The sequence below is a fragment of the Ruditapes philippinarum genome, unplaced genomic scaffold (genome assembly GCF_026571515.1).
Source record: "Ruditapes philippinarum isolate M1 unplaced genomic scaffold, ASM2657151v2 ctg9858_1_1_1_1, whole genome shotgun sequence".
Taxonomy (NCBI): Eukaryota; Metazoa; Mollusca; class Bivalvia; order Venerida; family Veneridae; genus Ruditapes; species Ruditapes philippinarum.
The window spans coordinates 1-17,788 of record NW_026860951.1 but is presented as its reverse complement, the minus strand read 5'-3'; the positions used below and the strand labels follow the sequence as shown (position 1 = coordinate 17,788).

The following is a 17,788-nucleotide window of genomic DNA, read 5'->3' as shown; positions in this document are numbered from 1 at the left end:
ATAAGTGGAAAATTACTAATATTTGTTATAATATAATCAACAACACTTGCAGCTTTTTGATTTCTAATAGTATTGTAACAGTTGAAAACTCCATTCTCAAGTCGGCCGTTTACAATAATAACATCATTTTCCTTACATAAAGATAACAATTTTTTACCGAAAGAATTAACACGATTATCACGAGATTTACGTTCAGGTATGTATAGACTGACTACTGCACGGTAAATCTACATAACGGTCAAGATTAATACACCTGACAAAATCATCATGTTGACCTGTCCTTGAATTTAGGTCACCTGTAACGAACACGTCACCTAGAGAGCTATATTTACGTATATCAATATTTAATTGTTCGAAGAAATCGAATTCAAATAGACACGAAGAAACATTTTTGTAAACTGTCGACTCTTCAGGAGGAATGTAACAAGTACAAAAATATAAATCATTTAAAGAGCCGAAACATTCAGCATTTAATTTAAACCAAATAATACCTTTATTATTTAAATCAACAAGTTCTAATTTGTTCACATATTCATGTTTGTAATATACAATGATGCCACCACTAAAGCGTTTTGCTCTTTTGTTAGTTTTTGGACGAGGACATACAAAAGATTCATAACCTTCTAAATTAATATTAGCAATTTTTGAGTTCCATGTTTCTGTCAAAAGAAGTAGGTCATAAGAGTTTACAAAGTTCAAAAAATCTGGGTCATCTAGCTTATTCTTTATCCCTTGAATATTCCATAATAGTACTTTAAGCTGCTTCTCGGTAGATTCCTAGTCGGTAGTAGCGAAAAAACGTCTTCCATCAATATAGAGCTTGTCGTATACTAGAACCGCAGATTTACTTTGATTTTTTGCTTTTATAAGTTCTGGAATAAGTTTTTTTCTACGTTCTTGGATTTCTTTAGGATACTGATCAGATACCTTTATTCCTGTTGTTTCACTGCTTAAGAAAACTTTATGTTTCACATTCAATTTATCTGGAGTGTGACTGAAGTTTACCACTATCGGGCGGGTTTTGTTGCTCTCATATTTTCCGATACGATGCGCTCTGTTGATCTTAATTGACACCAAGAAAACTAATTGGAAATAGAACTCTCAGCCAGCTTTGAATGAAAAAATATATTTCGTCAAATCATAAACATAGTGATTGATACCAAACGTCAACGTTTCCAGTAAACATAAAATTCCTTCTTTTATGCATATTTTGCCGAATAATAAAAACTCTTTAAATATAATACGGTTGAGACAAGGTTATGCTAGTTTTGCAAAACAACATCAGAATCTAATTTACAGTCATTTTAGGGATGTTGTAAGGTTTAACCATTTTGGTGTAAAATAAAGATTTTTTTACAAACGAAATATCCTACAGACAAAACTTCGGTATCATGATTTACAAAACAAAAGTTTCTGAGTTTTCTGATATGAAAATTGTTCTACAAAAAGAACAAATCTGAATGATAATGAAAGTGCATAGTTGTCCATTAAACAACTGTTACACAAGTTCTAGAATCAAAATGCAGCATTATTAAGTTGTACAAATGTAAATCAGAACTAAAATATGGCTGCGAGTGCTTATTATATAAAAACTTAAAAATTGTTTACGTCACGTTATGCGCTCATGTTTTCACCGATTCCTCAAACTTTGGTTTTATGATAGGCTACCAATTATGGCAATAATAAATTTTACAAGTTCATTTATTGAGCACTAGGTACATACGAAACTATTTGTCACGGCGGGAACATAGCTTGAAAAAAATCATGTAAAAATCAATCTTCGTCTTCGAGTCATTGAGTGTTGTGTAAAAGCTGAATCTAACATACTAAGACATCGCAAACGCGTTTCTTTTCCTAATTTATGTGTGATTATTTATACATACAAGTAATCCTTTACAAAATAATAGACTAGCAGAATTGTCTTTAGCGTTGAAGCGTAACCCTTTACGCAACATACACATGCCTGTATATACACGTTCATGACTTCTCGGAAATCTCTTTCTCTCACTGAAAGCACAGATATTTCTTATTAATTTAAGCCATTCTGAAAAAGAATAAAACAAAATTTAGTTCATATGGTAAGAAGATATGTTTATCAACTTCAAATTGTTCCCAAAAGGTATATGGCGTGACGTTCCCGTGTGCGATATATAAAAGTTAATTGTAATACTTAATTAATGAAACTAATAATTTTTCCCAGTCATTTCCGTGAAAGATCAACCTGAACATGCTGAAAGAGCAAATAAATATCTTTACAAATACACACACCAATTTTACGACTTTCAAGCCAATTATATAGCGCGGCGATAAAAAATCACATATGCGTGCGCTTATTGTATATGCACCGTACCATAAATAAAAATATTTTTTCATAGTTAATAGAGTTATATAAAGAGAACAGAGGGCATGTTGCTTGGCATTTGCAGCAAATTCTGAAAACTGTTGCAAAATGTAGTCCGGATTTTTCGGCTTGGAACTGACAATTGAACAAAAAATTAAGATTTACGCCAGAAATAATAACAATATAAACATATTTTGGTAGGACTAATCTCCTGTATTCCCGGGTGTTGTAAACCTGACTTTTCAATCATGGCATAGATCAGATAATGCAAAAAAAAAAAACGAAAAAAAAAGCTTGTAAATGAATTCCAACTTCCAAGGGTTTACAAAGTGCTTGATAAAACAGGTCACATACTAAAGGAGATCTGTGGCAAGCGTTTATTTTGCCCCATTTCAAAATATCCCAAATACCTCGTTTCCATATGCCAAAGAAATTGGTGCAGAAATAAAATTCTTATGGCTATATTCTTTTTCGGATCGAGCAATGTTTGTCTTGGAAATTATTCGAAAAATGACGTCGCTGTCACGTTGTTAGCTTTGCTTTTACGATACGATCTAAAAATATTATAACTATGATATTATTGTTGGATAACCATCCGAGTGTTGGATAAGAAACGCTGCCGTAGATGCGATGTAACTCTTAAACATTGGTGGATCATCGTATATAAGTATAGTTATAGTTTGAGATATAGTCTTTTTGGTTTTTATTGACCGATGTGACGATTTGCAAACCGAACAAAAGTACTCTAATGTGCATCAGTCGGGTGTTCGTTCTCACCAAAAACAAACTTGAAAAGAAATTTCATAAGGATGATATTGTAGGCCATTTAAAGGTTCCTTAATTATTTCTGAAAAAGGACCATTTTAACAGTCCAGCTTCTGTTCAGAAAAGTGGCCATAACTTGATTTCCGTACGGTAAAGTTTGTTTAAATTTTGCATACAAGTGTCCAGGTATTGATCTGACATATGTTGTCATTTTTTTTAGTTCCTTATAGTGTCTGTAAGTTGGTCATATCTTAAATGGCCAAAATGCACAAAAACCAAAGAATGTAACAGAAACCTTGTCGTAAACAATAAATTATGTCTGGAAAAGAAATGTTACTCTGTGTGACCTCTAAGGAAAATGAAAACAAAAAGCATTTTGACTTCCATACAAAATAGTATTCAAACTAGTATTGTTGTCTCAAAACTAAATGGAACTGCAGTTTGCAGTAAACGTCATTTTCACGGGACGTAATTCATTTAGTGTCATGCTGATTTCGAAAAGCGTATAATAACTGAATTATCAAATCATATTTTTGAAGTATAAACTGCTGTTACTAATTCATGCGCATGTGTGTGTGTGTGTGTGTGTGTGTGTGTGTGTGTGTGTGTGTGTGTGTGTACGTGTACGTGTGTGTGTGTGCGTGCGTGCGTGCGTGCGTGCTTGCATGTAAGTGTGTGTGTGCCGGACATAGAAAGTAATAGTAGTTGGACTACACCGAAACAGTTGGCAATTTCGCCCCCTCGTTACAAATCAGATGCCCTATATATTATTTTTTCTAAAAATCTGATACTTTTATTTATTCTTTAATCACTACATTGTAGATACCTATACACTTATTTCAACAAAGTCGGTGCAAAAATTTCTTAGATTGCTTCAAAATTTTGTCGAATAGATATAAAAAGTATGTTTTCCCCCTCATACTTTTTAATCGATTCGTGTTGATCAGCTCAATCACTAATTCAAAAGTAGAAAACAGGTTGCAAAATTTTTTTCTTAGAAAAGTATAATACAATAAAATAATATAATACTGTAAAACAATAATAAGTGTAACAGCTTTTAAAAACGATATGCTGGTACACTTATTTTCTGACCACTTCTTTAAGGCTACATTACGGAACACACCGTATTACCGGCGGCAGTGATGGCAGATCACTGCAGTGATGGCAGATATCTGAAAATTACCGATCGGTACAGGTAGGTTATAAATTTGGTTGGTTTAATTATATTACACAAATACGGCCCATATCATTGCTATAAAACTATTGTCCATTGAATGCAGATACTGTAAGGTAATTTTGGACTCGTTTTTTCCCTGTTTTCAGACTATTTTGAGCAGGTTAAAAGTGCAAGCCTTGGAAAAAATCCGTGAAAATGTCTGTTTTCTGTTCAAAATATCTCAAGTTTTAAGTAAATGGCAGGATTTCCTGTTATCAATATAAACGTTCATCCATTGGGGTCACGCAAGCCAAATATCTACCCCGTGAGTCTTTTCTTGAAAGTTTTACAGACGCTCAATCTTGTCCAGTCGAAGAAAAAATGCTGCCGTTGTAGGCAGATACATAATTATTATAAATGCTGCCGTCGATGGCAGAAATACCACGAAAGTGGCTAACATTCTGACAGAAAATCAAGTTCAATATTTTATCAATTCCTCTTTTCTTTGCGTCCTTTTAGTCGGAATTGAGACGTTAAACTATCATTTCTAATATTTTCTCAAGATAGAAAAGTTATTAATGCGGTGTGTGCATCGAAAAAAGCTTTTTAGCAACATGCAGTTACAATACAAAAAGTGATGATTTAGTACGACAAAATTTCACTATAAATAGAGAAATGAACATGAAAAACTTCATTTTTCTATATTCATGCAAAAAATGTTGCTAATAAGCTTTTTTTCGATGCACATACCGCATTAATGAAAAAAATCAAAAAATCTACAAAACAGCAATTTTTCTTCAAAATTATATGTGAGGCCATGTTTTAACATGGAAAAACGCGTTTTTGGGTAATTTCGTTTTTTTTCATCATTTTCTGTTAACCCATTACCAGATATATACGCCTTTCTACGCCTTTTTCACCCCCCCCCCTCCTTTTTTGCTTTCTCAAATGGTGAAAAAATGCCTTATTTAGGCCCCCAAACACTTGTTTTTGTTTGATAAATGTTGTTTAAAAAATTGACCACTTTTTCGGCGCGGCCCCCCACCCCCATCCAAAAGATACATCAGGGGGTTGCCAGAAGGGGGATGTGCCCCCTTCTGTTTGGGGGGTTTGAAGGGGGGCTGAGTCCCCCTCATCGCCAAGAAAACTTTGGACTTGTGGGAGGCTAAAAATGGCCCCAGGTCGATCATAAGGTAACGTGTAACCAATGCTGAAAAGCCTTTGACTCTATCTCAATCCATTGAGAAGTGGCATCACTTTGAAATCAATTTTGATGGAAAAAATCAACGCAAAAAAGTGATTTTTGGCAATTTTGAGATGTCCTCTAGTTGCTATGGTAACAGGAAATTTCAGACTGAACATGTTGTTACAAAGGCAATAGTCCAGTCTACATTTGTGCCAAGTTTGATTAGTATTGAAGCAGTTTTTATAGTTTTATAGCAACTTGAACTTGTAACGGGAGCCCTTTCAATGAAAACAGCCATTTTTCACAAGATGCTCATGGGGTAATGGGTTAATAACTTTTCTATCTTGAGAAAATATTAGAAATGATAGTTTAACGTCTCAATTCTGACTAAAAGGACGCAAAGAAAAGAGGAATTGATAAAAGATTGAACTTGATTTTCTGTCAGAATGTTAGCCACTTTCATGATATATCTGCCATCGACGGCAGCATTTATAATATGTATCTGCCTACAACGGCAGCATTTTTTCTTCGACCGGACAAGATTGAGCGTCTGTAAAACTTTCAAGAAAAGACTCACGGGGTAGATATTTGGCTTGCGTGACCCAAATGGATGAAAGTCTATATTGATAACAGGAAATCCTGCCATTTACTTAAAACTTGAGATATTTTGAACAGAAAACAGACATTTTCACGGATTTTTCTAAGGCTTTCACTTTTAACCTGCTCAAAATAGTCTGAAAACAGGAAAAAAACGAGTCCAAAATTACCTTACAGTATCTCCATTCAGTGGACAATAGTTTTATAGCAATGATATGGGCCGTATTTGTGTAATATAATTAAACCAACCAAATTTATAACCTACCTGTATCGATCGGTAATTTTCAGATATCTGCCATCACTGCAGTGATCTGCCATCACTGCCGCCGGTAATACGGGGTGCGGAATGACGTTTACAAATATAAACAGTCCCACACTTTTTCGAAAGGTCATTTAACTGGACCGTCACTGAAACAAGGCCCTCTTCGATAATTTATGCACGCCCATCCCCGCTTATGATGTTGATATAGATTAGCCACTTAACGTCAATTCCGCTGTCACGCTGTTCGTCAGTAGCCTGACAAAAAGTGTAATTTTGGGGCAGAAATGTCTAGTAATGTGTTGAAAGGTTGTTCTAAAAAGCAATTTATACAAGACATGTTGTCTGTCAGAATCTCAGACACATGAAAATGAGATTCCAATTACAATAAACGCACCAGTCAATCGTAGCTGGATAACGCAGGAGCAATCCAGGAGAAGAAGTGCAATTCTAAACATTGTCATTTTGAAATGGTTTAATTCATGTATGGACGATAAACCATTTGCCCCGTATTATATCCCATTTTGTCCCAAAGGCAGGGCAAAATGAAACAATTCACAAGAGACGCTTTATTTGGTGATACATGTATATTATAAACCAATGGAAGAGTATCTTTAAATATCAAAAAAAATTATCATATGATATATTATGACAGTATCAATAAAAATGCCTATCCAATAATGTACCGGTCTCCCCATAGAAAATTGTTTTGTTGTTTTGTTTTGTTTTTTTTGTGTTTTTGACAGTCAATTTTGGTAACATTTTGATTAAAATATTTATGCCAATGAATTCAATTAAATAATGCCCATTGTCAAAAATATGGTTGCAAGACCTGGGTTGGATGAGTCACTATTTTTCGACGCTGGTTTAAGACAAGTTACAATCTGTTTATCGATTAGAAAAATAGTTTTGATTAGAAAAATAGTTTTAAGAACGAAATCGTATTTTTACATAACAAGGGTTACCATTAAAGTAAGATATCTAAACATTACTCTTTGAATTGTTATAATTGCCATCTTTTAAAATTGCCTCAACTAACCCCGTGCCCTGGTTGGATGAGCCACTTGCTGGGATTGAATGAGCTACTTGTTTTGAACCTGTAATTAGATAAAAGTGATACGTCGATTCCCTACTATAACTAACAATGGCGCTAGGGATTCATTATCCCATCTTTTAAAAGATGGTTTGTACATTTCAAACTCACGTTATGTTGTGCCACTTCAAAGTAAAGACTTATTTAGTAAACATAAATGTATATTATGTTATAATTACATTTATGAAAATTTCTGACAATTGTATACAGTCAAACCTGTATAAGATAGACAGCTATGGGATTTTGTAACACTGTAAGAACTGCTGTACTACTTTCTAAGCATGCGCATGTACACATTTATATAATCAGTCTCATATTACACTTTATGCCATCCACCGCTCCCCAAACGATTTTTTAAAAGAATTTTACCGAGAAAATGTTGCCAGTTCTTTCACTGAGGTTACATTAGTCTCATTTAAGTTCTGAATGTCTTTGGCACGGAGTGACGCGAAAGCATAAGGATACCTCTCAAGTGTGTGCTTGTTCACAAGTACCACCAGATCTGGCATAAAAGAGGTTATTTTAAAAGACACTGTTTTATGATAAGTGATATTTCAATATAATTATGTTTAACTGGTAACCAACCAGAGAATCATATGTTAGAAACATAGGTATAGCACAAATTATCCGTGAACGGGACAGGTTGTGACAGTGGCACAACCTACCCTGCAAGAAGAGGCTCATCCTGCCCTCACTAGATCTTGTAACCATATCACAAAACATTTTCCTTAAATGGCGGATGACCTTCATTTGAATCATAGAAAATAGAACCGTGTTAGAAAACATAACTATAAGGAGATCTATAATTCTATTAAAAATGCCTATTTTGAAAGACGTACAAAAATTTCAATTATTAACCAGCATGAAAAAGTAACTCAGATCTTCAAAAATTCAACACTTATCCTTAAAATGATTATGTGCGACATCTTCAGATTGTAGCAGTTTAGAGTTTCGCGCGTCTAAAACTTTACTCCACTCATGAAACGTCACATCTTTATGTATATAGACGCAACGAGGGGTCGCTCATTCAACACGTGGCTAATTCAACCCAGATCTCCACATTGACCAGATAACAATTTAAAGCAGAAAATAGTTCAATACTTCATAGAAAAATTGTTAAAATACGAAATTGTGGATTTTAAAAAAAAAATGGAAGACTGATTGACGATTTACTATGAATATGGAAAAAAAATGAAAAAGTATTTTTTTAGTATATGTCACATTATTTTGCTTTGGCAATAATCAAACTGAATTATGTTATAAGTGGATAGACAAATTATTGCTTTGTAACGGCTTACCCGTGGTATTGTACGGTTATATGTGGCCCTTTTTAGATAAAGCCTGGCGCAATTAATTTAACCACGGATTTATAGTATATTGCATATATTATTTATATTGTGATTTAACTGACCATTTACCTACTGCTTGCTGCATGTATAATTGATTTACTGAAAGTTTTGATATAATATCGACTATATAGACATATTTTGGTTCTGTTCTTGTTGATTTTAGAGATTTTGATTAGTCCATACCCCCGTTACCTTGGATCATGTTTCAGCCGGAAATGCTTCTTATCAAAGTTCAAGGTTCAAACAAACACGATGAAATTAGTAACCGAAGTTAAAGTCTATATGTTGAGCAATAGAATGTGTTTTGTTAATTCTATTCAGAAAAAGAGGTTATAGTAAATTATTTTATCAGAAATAAATTTGTTGTTATGACGATGATTACAAGGCGAAATCGATATTCGCCTTCTGGTTATTCTGTACCACATAAATTCAAAATGGCGGCGCCCAGTCAGAGTTTCGTAGCACTGTGTTTATTTTTGAATATTTGTTGCTCTATTGTGATTGTCTTGATAAATAAATGGATTTATACACATTACGGATTTCCAAATGTTACCTTAACATGCATTCATTTTATCGTGACAACCATTGGACTTCTGATATGTCACCAATTCAACGTGTTCCAGCACAAACGGCTACCTGTTGTCGGCATGTTACCGCTAGCGTGTACATTTTGCGGTTTTGTTGTTTTCACGAACTTGTCATTAGAAACAAATACAGTAGGGACATACCAACTTATCAAGTCATTAACAACACCATGCATAATGCTGATTCAAACCCAGTTTTACCAGAAGAAATTTTCACTACCTGTGCAACTGACAGTGGTAAGATTTTTAAACTGTTAAAGGCAAACAGCCTTTTTAACAGGACATTTCAGTACCTGTGCAAAAAGTGGCCCCAAAACGTTTCGACCCTTTTCTATGTGACGTTTTGGCACATTTTTAATTTAATATGAAAAAGAATTTTAATACTTAAATCATTAAAAAATCATTAGTAGATCTAGTATATAATATTGATTAATTGATTGCACACAAACAAGTAAGACACTTTAATTGATGGCACATGAACATGTTCATGTAAGACACTTTGATCCTTAATTGATCATTCATTATCTATCGATCTCTTAAGGTATACGCTACTTTTTTCAAAGTATAACAATTAATTAAGACACATTAATCTTTAATTAATAAGATAAAATTTAGTTGAATAACTGCAAAAACTTTTTGATTAACAAAGTTTCAGTAATTACAATTTACAATTATGCCTCAGAAATCATCTATTGAACTCTTAATTTAACAATTTAGATAAAACGTCTTGGGTAATTTGGGGTCAAAAAGTCTTGGGACCAAAATGACTCGAAATCTTTTTAAAGCACACTGAGTGACTAACTTCATCTGCATTGCTTTAGTCAACTAATCTTCATTCACAAAGGCAATGATATAAGGTTCACTGATAAACAAACTGAAAACTAAGGGAAGTGCTCAGAATATTTTGAGGTCTTACTGACCTAATCCATTTCCTCCCAGCTTCGTTGATTTGTAAACATGTCATATCATTCTCATGGGATAAACAATTGGTCTAGTCTGTATTTTTCAGACATTTGCGTTTTCCCTCTTCCATATGATTGTCTAAAGGATAACCCTATAATCAAATAACCTGTATTAGATTTTTTTTCAAAATTGCCAGGGGTGCTGACACTGAAATTTAGTTTGATTTGCTATTCCCTGGAAGGTGAGGATTATAAATAAATAGTACCTGTATATAGATGTGGTTATTATTATTTATCATAACTCGTATATATATTTGCACGAGTAGTAGTAAGGCCCCCACGGTTACACGTTTAAACATATTCGTTTCGATTTTCATTTGTAACCCTTCGCGATATTTTTTAACGTTTAAACAAAATGACCTTATTGTCTTACAAAATATCTAAATCAATGCCTGTAATCAGTAATTCTATCAATTCTAATTGATTTATTCCAAAGTAAAATAAACAAAAAATGGGTGTTTACAACCCTCCACACAGCATCACCGTGCAATAATCACTTGTTACATAATACATTTTTTGTAAACTTGATATTCCTTTGATCTTTCAAAAGAGCAAAACGGAGATACAATGCAGAAAATATGCGCAGATTCCATTGCAATGAGACCTGAACATTATTTATTTGTACATGCATTAAATAGAAAGTAAGTCATCATTTGGCTACTAAAATACATGTACATGGTATTGAATAGTACATAAAAGTACCAAACGGTATCATTTTGGTTTTACACCGTGTAAACGTTTGCAAAAAAATTGTAAACGTGGGAGCCTTAACTAGTAGTGTGGAATGATTGAGAATTTGAGAGTAAAGAATTTTAAACTGAATTCTCTCAAAAAATAATTAATATTATCTTTCAAGAGATTCTGAAACTTATATAGGGTGTGTTTTTATCACAAATGTTCTTAATTATTCTTAAGATTATCATTATTCAGAATTGGAACTGATGTAATTATATACATCATCACTGTAACCTTTACCACTAAATATTCAATTTTTTTTCTCTAAGCTAAAAAAATAGTTGGATAACTGTTTTCATACTAAAACAATTTCCTATTTTAAAAAAAGAAAAGAAACATGACAGTTCTATTACAGATATACAAGTCATGTATGTTTTACTGCTAGTATATAATTATTTTGTATGTTCAGTTACAAATATTATTATATATATCATATTTTTTTGGAAAACATCATCCATTTTATTCTGTTTCCTATTGCACATTTCTTTATTTATATGTTATGTGTACCTTGTTATTACAGGTTCCGATAGCACTTGGTGTGTTTCTCAACTCCTATTATGATGTGAAATTTAATGTCATTGGTATAGTGTTTGCTGGTATAGGGGTGCTGGTCACTTCATTATATCAAGTGGTAAGTTCCGATAGAAGCTAAGAATTATAAAATGCTTAAAGCCATGTCAGTGATTTTATATATTTTTTTTGTTGCCAAATGTACATGCATGTCTTGGCAGTTTTCCCAGTGAATAAATTTTTTGAAATTTTCTGAAATGATGTACAGAGAAGCATGTGGGGTCTTCCTCTACCAATAAAGCTGTAATGCAATGAGTCATACAATTGTCGCCTTTACAGTGTTGGCATAGTTTAAAATATAACTTTAATTAAAAAATAAATCTTTAAATCAGTAATTTGGATAAACCAATTGAGTGTTCACACCAATCACATCATTTATAATAACGATACACATGCTGTGAGGGATCATATTAGTAAATAGTTGTTCAAGTTAAACATCGGTCAAAATTAGACTTGTACGAGACTAACTTTCTGTTAATTGTCAGTTCACTGTTGTCTTAAGTGGTTTTAAAGATGTACTGGATTTTTAGCTCACCTGTCACAAAGTGACAGGTTGAGCTTTTGTGATCGCTTTTCGTCTGTCCGGCGTCCTTCCGTCCGTAAACTTTTACTTTAATTGACATCTCCTCATAAACCACTAAGCCAATTTCTTCCAAACTTCACAGGAATATTCCTTTGGTGGTCACCTTTAAAAATTGTTCAAAGAATTTAATTCCATGTAGAACTCTGGTTGCCATGGCAACCAAAAGAAAAAAACTTTAAATATCTTCTTTTAAAAAACTCAAAGAGCTAGAGCTTAGATATTTGGCATGAAACATCTTCTAGTGAGTGTCTACCAAGTTTGTTCAAATAAAAGCCCTGGGGTCAAAATTGGCCCCGCCCCAGGGGGTCATTGATTTTCCCTATATGCATGTAGTAAAAACTTAAAAAATCTTCTTTTAAAGAACCCAAAGAGCTAGAGCTAAGATATTTAGCATAACATCTTCTAATGAGTGTCTACCAAGTTTGTTCAAATAAAAGCCCTGGGGTCAAAATTGGCCCCGCCCCAGGGGGTCATTGATTTTCCCTATATGCATATAGTAAAAACTTAAAAAATCTTCTTTTAAAGAACTCAAAGAGCTAGAGTTACGATATTTAGCAAGAAACATGTTCTAATGGGTGTCTACCAAGTTTATTCAAATAAAAGCCCTGGGGTCATAATTGGCCCCGCCCCAGGGGGTCATTGATTTTCCTTATATGTGTATAGCAAAAACTTAAAAATCTTCTTTGAAAAAACCTAAATAGCTAGAGTTTAGATATTAAGGATAAAACATCTTCTAGTAAGTGTCTACAAAGTTTGTTCAAATAAAAGCCCTGGGGTCAAAACTGGCCCCGCCCCAGGGGTGTCATTGTTTTTAACTATATGTGTATAGTAAAAACTTAAAAAATCTTCTTTTAAAAAACCCAATGAGCTAGAGCTTAGATGTTTAGCATGAAACATCTTCTTATGGGTGTCTACCAAGTTTGTTCAAATTAAACAAACTGGCCCCGCTCCGGGGGCCTATAAACAGGTGAGTGACCTCAGGGCCATCATGGCCCTCTTGTTAAATTTCAAAATAAATACTGATTGAAAATCAAACTGTGCAGACCCTGATCAGACAGAATGCATGTGCTGCCAGCACAAAAAGCTTTTTTAGAAAAAATATCTTATACATGTAATGAAATATTGATTGTACAGCAGTTGTAAGTTAAAGATTTTCTATCATAAAGATTCAATCACAATATAAGTGACATCTGTATCAAACAGCTGCCTTTGATGTCCTGATACTGTAATACGACAGTTTGTGTATGCATAAATTTTTCTACTGTTTCAATATTTATATAATAGTGGTGCAGCAGTAGAGATAAATTGCTTGTTTGAAGTGTATAAAACTATATTATCTGCTGCATATTGTTTACAAAATCATTGTTTGAATTTTGAAAAAGAATACCTCTAATTTACATGTATGAAATAAATACCTCCAATTTATCTATATGAAAGAAACATGTTACCATAAGAGCAAATGGTGCAGGCATGAAATAATTGCAAATAGCAGTGTAATACTTTGTTCTGGAATGTTTTATTCTGTTTACATACAATATACCCATTACCCCATGAGCATTTTGTGAAAAATTCATTGAAAAGTCTCCCGTTACAAGTTCAAGTTGCTATAAAACTATAAAAACTGCTTGAATACTAATCAAACTTGGCACAAATGTTGACTGGACCATTGCCTTTCTAACAACATGCTCAGTCTTAAATTTCCTGTTACCATGGCAACTAGGGGACATCTCAAAATTGCCAAAAATCACTATTTTGCGTTGATTTTTTCCATCAAAATTGATTTCAAAGTGCTGCCACTTCTCAATGGATTGAGATAGAGTCAAAGGCTTTTCAGCATTGGTTACACGTTACCTTATGATCGACCTGGGGTCATTTTTAGCCTCTCACAAGTCCAAAATTTTCTTGGCGATGAGGGGGGCTTTGCCAAGCCCCCCTTCAAACCCCCCAAAACAGAAGGAAGCACATCCTCCTTCTGGCAACCCCCTGATGTATCTTTTGGATGGGGGACGGCACCGAAAAAGTGGTCAATTTTTAAAATAACATTTCTCAAACAAAAACAAGTGTTGGGGGGCCTAAATAAGTCAATTTTTCACCATTTGAGAAAGCAAAAGGGGGGGGGGGGTGAAAAAGGCGTATATATCTGGTAATGGGTTAATAGAAATATTCCATGTTACAACTGTTCTTAGAATCCAGCATAAAATAATGGAAACAACATAATTTTACCTTTTATACAAAAATTAGTATACTACTCCCCGCGGGTACCGCGTCCTTGCCTATTCCGATGTAATAGGAAATTTGTTTCTTTACACATTGAATGCTACCAAATACTGTTTCCACCATTATAGTGGAAGTGGAAGTGCTGCTTTTTGTGAATTTGGATAGAAATTGTTAGAAATTTTTTTCATTTCAAATAAATTCTGTCATTGATAGGAAAATCCAAAGCTGCCTGTATGTGCTGAAAAACTTCTTTATTTTACCCCATATTTAATGGTTGAACTTATAATTTCATATTCCGACACGTGAAGGTCGTCTGCTGAAACTGTAGTGACAGCATATTCTGTTACAAAAAATTATACTGAAGCCAAAAAGGGCCATCAATTAACATACCATGGTACCATAGTGCTCTCCGTATAAGCTCCCATTCTAAACATGGCTGATCGCGCATAGATGTTTCTAATTAAAATCATTGAGTTATTCTATGAATGACATGTGTATTTTAAAGTCAAGATGCGACAGCTAAACACAATTCAAAAAATAGTTAATATAAGTTCTTTTTATTTGTACAATTTGCTGGAAATAATAAGAACAGTGGTACCATAGGGGACCATCCTAATAAAAAAAATAAAGCTGTGAAAAAATAGCTGGTTTTAGGGATACTCAGGCAAATAAAGGACAAAAATATTAAAATGATCATAAGCACTGAAATCACACTAAAATGACATTTTTTAAAGTCCCAGCATGATTTTCTGTATAAATTATATATACTTTTGGTTTGAAGCGTAAATATATCCAGATATGTTGAAGGAGTGACAGAATTTTTGAAGCTTAAGCATTAATATAATGTAATCTGATCTCAGCATGTTTTGTATTATTTATTAATGATCTTTATAAACAAAATATGAGCCGCGTCATGACAAAACCAACATAATGGGTTTGCGACCAGCATGGATCCAGACCAGCCTGCGCATCCGCGCAGTCTGATCAGGATCCATGCTGGTCGCTTACAAACCCTATAACAAGTAGAGAAACTGATAGCGAACAGCATGGATCCTGATCAGACTGCGCGGATGCGCAGGCTGGTCTGGATCCATCCTGGTCGCAAACGCATTATGTTGGTTTTGTCATGACGCGGCTCATATAGAGCTGTCATTGATAGAGATCATACATATCAATGTATTTTGTATGATATTGTTCTGTCGATCAGTGATCGATACACATTTGAAAAAATCAATAATTTTGATTAATTATTTAAATGTCTATAAATTATGGAAAATCAACCAGTACATACACAAAAGCATGTCTAACATGTCTAACACCAAGCCCTTGTTACATAATGAACACATTTCATAGCTTTGTGATAACAAAAAAAAAATGATCAGAAAAAAAATCATGCAAAAGACATAATAATTCATTTATATACAGGACACAACTGAACATATTTGTTTTACTAAAATCAGTTAAACAGGTATGAAATTGAATTAATTATATACACGAAATTAAATTAGGACTATATATCGATAAATATCGGTGTATTGTCAATATATTTCATCCAATATCGATGTATGGTCAATATGCTTTGCACTAAATCAATGACAGCTCTAACAAAATGTCAGGATGCCACTGCTGCAGATAAATACAAACCCCTGCAATTATTAGATAAATGATGAAGAAATTGTCTTTGTTCTTATATAAACCAATATTTTATGAACCTTTTCTTCTCTAAGGTATATGTATTATTTGATAGTTAAATATTGGCTGGTTTTGAGGTAAATTTTGTAATTTATTGTCAGTCACATCATTTTAAAATGGCTTTGATATTATTTGAGACAAAAAAGGAAAAAGGAAATATTTGAAGTTATTAAAATGATATTTACTTTTATGACTCTCTAATGTGGTTTTTACTTTGTTATATTTCCAGTGGGTAGGAGAGAAACAACATGAATTTCAAGTGAACTCCATGCAGCTGTTGTTTTATCAAGCCCCTCTGTCGGCGTTATTACTCATGCTCCTCATTCCATTTATAGAACCCATCGAAAATTTACCTAGTCTGTGGAAGACATGGCCTCTAGAAGCTTCGGTATTTATAACATTTATATGATAATATTTTCTACTTTTCATTATCACATGAAACACTCTAGCCAAGTTTAATAAAGCCATTTGATAAAAACCTACATTCCACTACTGCAATACAAACATGGTGTAAAAAAGGCTTATAATCAATGTTTGTTTTACACTACAGGGTGTCCTTGAAAAATGACTTTTTTTTACTGTAAACCGTTCTTATTTTGGTTATGTGATAAATAGAATATTAAATTGGTGTACAATGTAGATCCAATATTAAATTCATTTAACTCATTGAAAAAAACTATTATATAGGCTCATATAATATGATTTTATTATCCCCTGCCGAAAAGGCGGCGGGGGATATAGAAATAGTCTCCGTCCGTCCTTCCGTCCGACATTTTTGTCCGGAGCATATCTCTTAAAGTATTTGAGGTATCAACTTGAAACTTCATAGGTGGATAGATCTCATTGAGGAGGAGTGCAGTGCACAAGAATGATAACTCTACTCTGCATAATTTTTGAGTTATTGCCCTTTGTTATTTTTCAAAATTAATTTTTGTCCAGAGCATAACTCAAAAGGCCTTTGAGATATCAACATGAAACTTCATAGGTGCATAGATCTCACTCAGGAGGTGTGCAGTGCACAGGAATGATAACTCTACCTTTCATGATTTTTGAATTATTGCCCTTTGTTATTTTTCATACTTAATTTTTTCACCTGAGTGGAGCATAACTCAAAAGTGTTTGAGATGTCAACCTGAAATGTCATAGGTGGATAGATCTTATTGAGGAGGAATGCTGTGCGCAAGAATGATGACTCTTCCCTAGATAATTTTTGAGTAATTGCCCTTTGTTCTTTTTCATACTTTTTTGTCCGGAGCTTATCTCAAAAAGTATTGAGGTAAAAACTTGAAAATTCATAGGTGGATAGATTTTACTGAGAAGGGGTGCAGCACATAAGAATGATAACCTACCCTGCATTATTTTTCAGTTATTGCCCTTTGTTATTTTCAGCCATCAGTATTCACATAGGTTTCAAATCTGTTATCACTTCAGCCACCAAAAGACCTCTTAAAATTGAATTATTCTGCTTTACTACATATACATTCTTCCAATGAGCAAACACTTTCGGCGGGGGATGGCCATGTTGACATGGCTGTTGTTTAACTTGTTCAATAAATTTAGTATTTAACCTATTGTCCTCTATATATTAATTCAGTGGTTTTGCTAGTTTTAAAACTTTTGACACTAACAGCTCTTGGTTTAAATCCCATCTGGGATCTTGTATTGTTTCATGTGAAGAAGCTGTTTAGCTGCAATCCCC

The 17,788-nt window shown here is 33.7% G+C and overlaps 1 protein-coding gene across 1 annotated transcript; it reads left to right on the top strand.

Moving 5' to 3' along the window:
* Positions 1-8,958: 8,958 nt before the first annotated feature.
* LOC132714010 (solute carrier family 35 member E3-like) lies at positions 8,959-16,477 on the top strand (the record flags this gene model as incomplete). Its single annotated transcript, XM_060696746.1, is given in 3 exon segments — positions 8,959-9,567; positions 11,548-11,658; positions 16,319-16,477. Coding segments are annotated over 3 exon segments (723 nt in total), but the record flags the coding sequence as incomplete, so codon positions are not given.
* Positions 16,478-17,788: the final 1,311 nt, after the last annotated feature.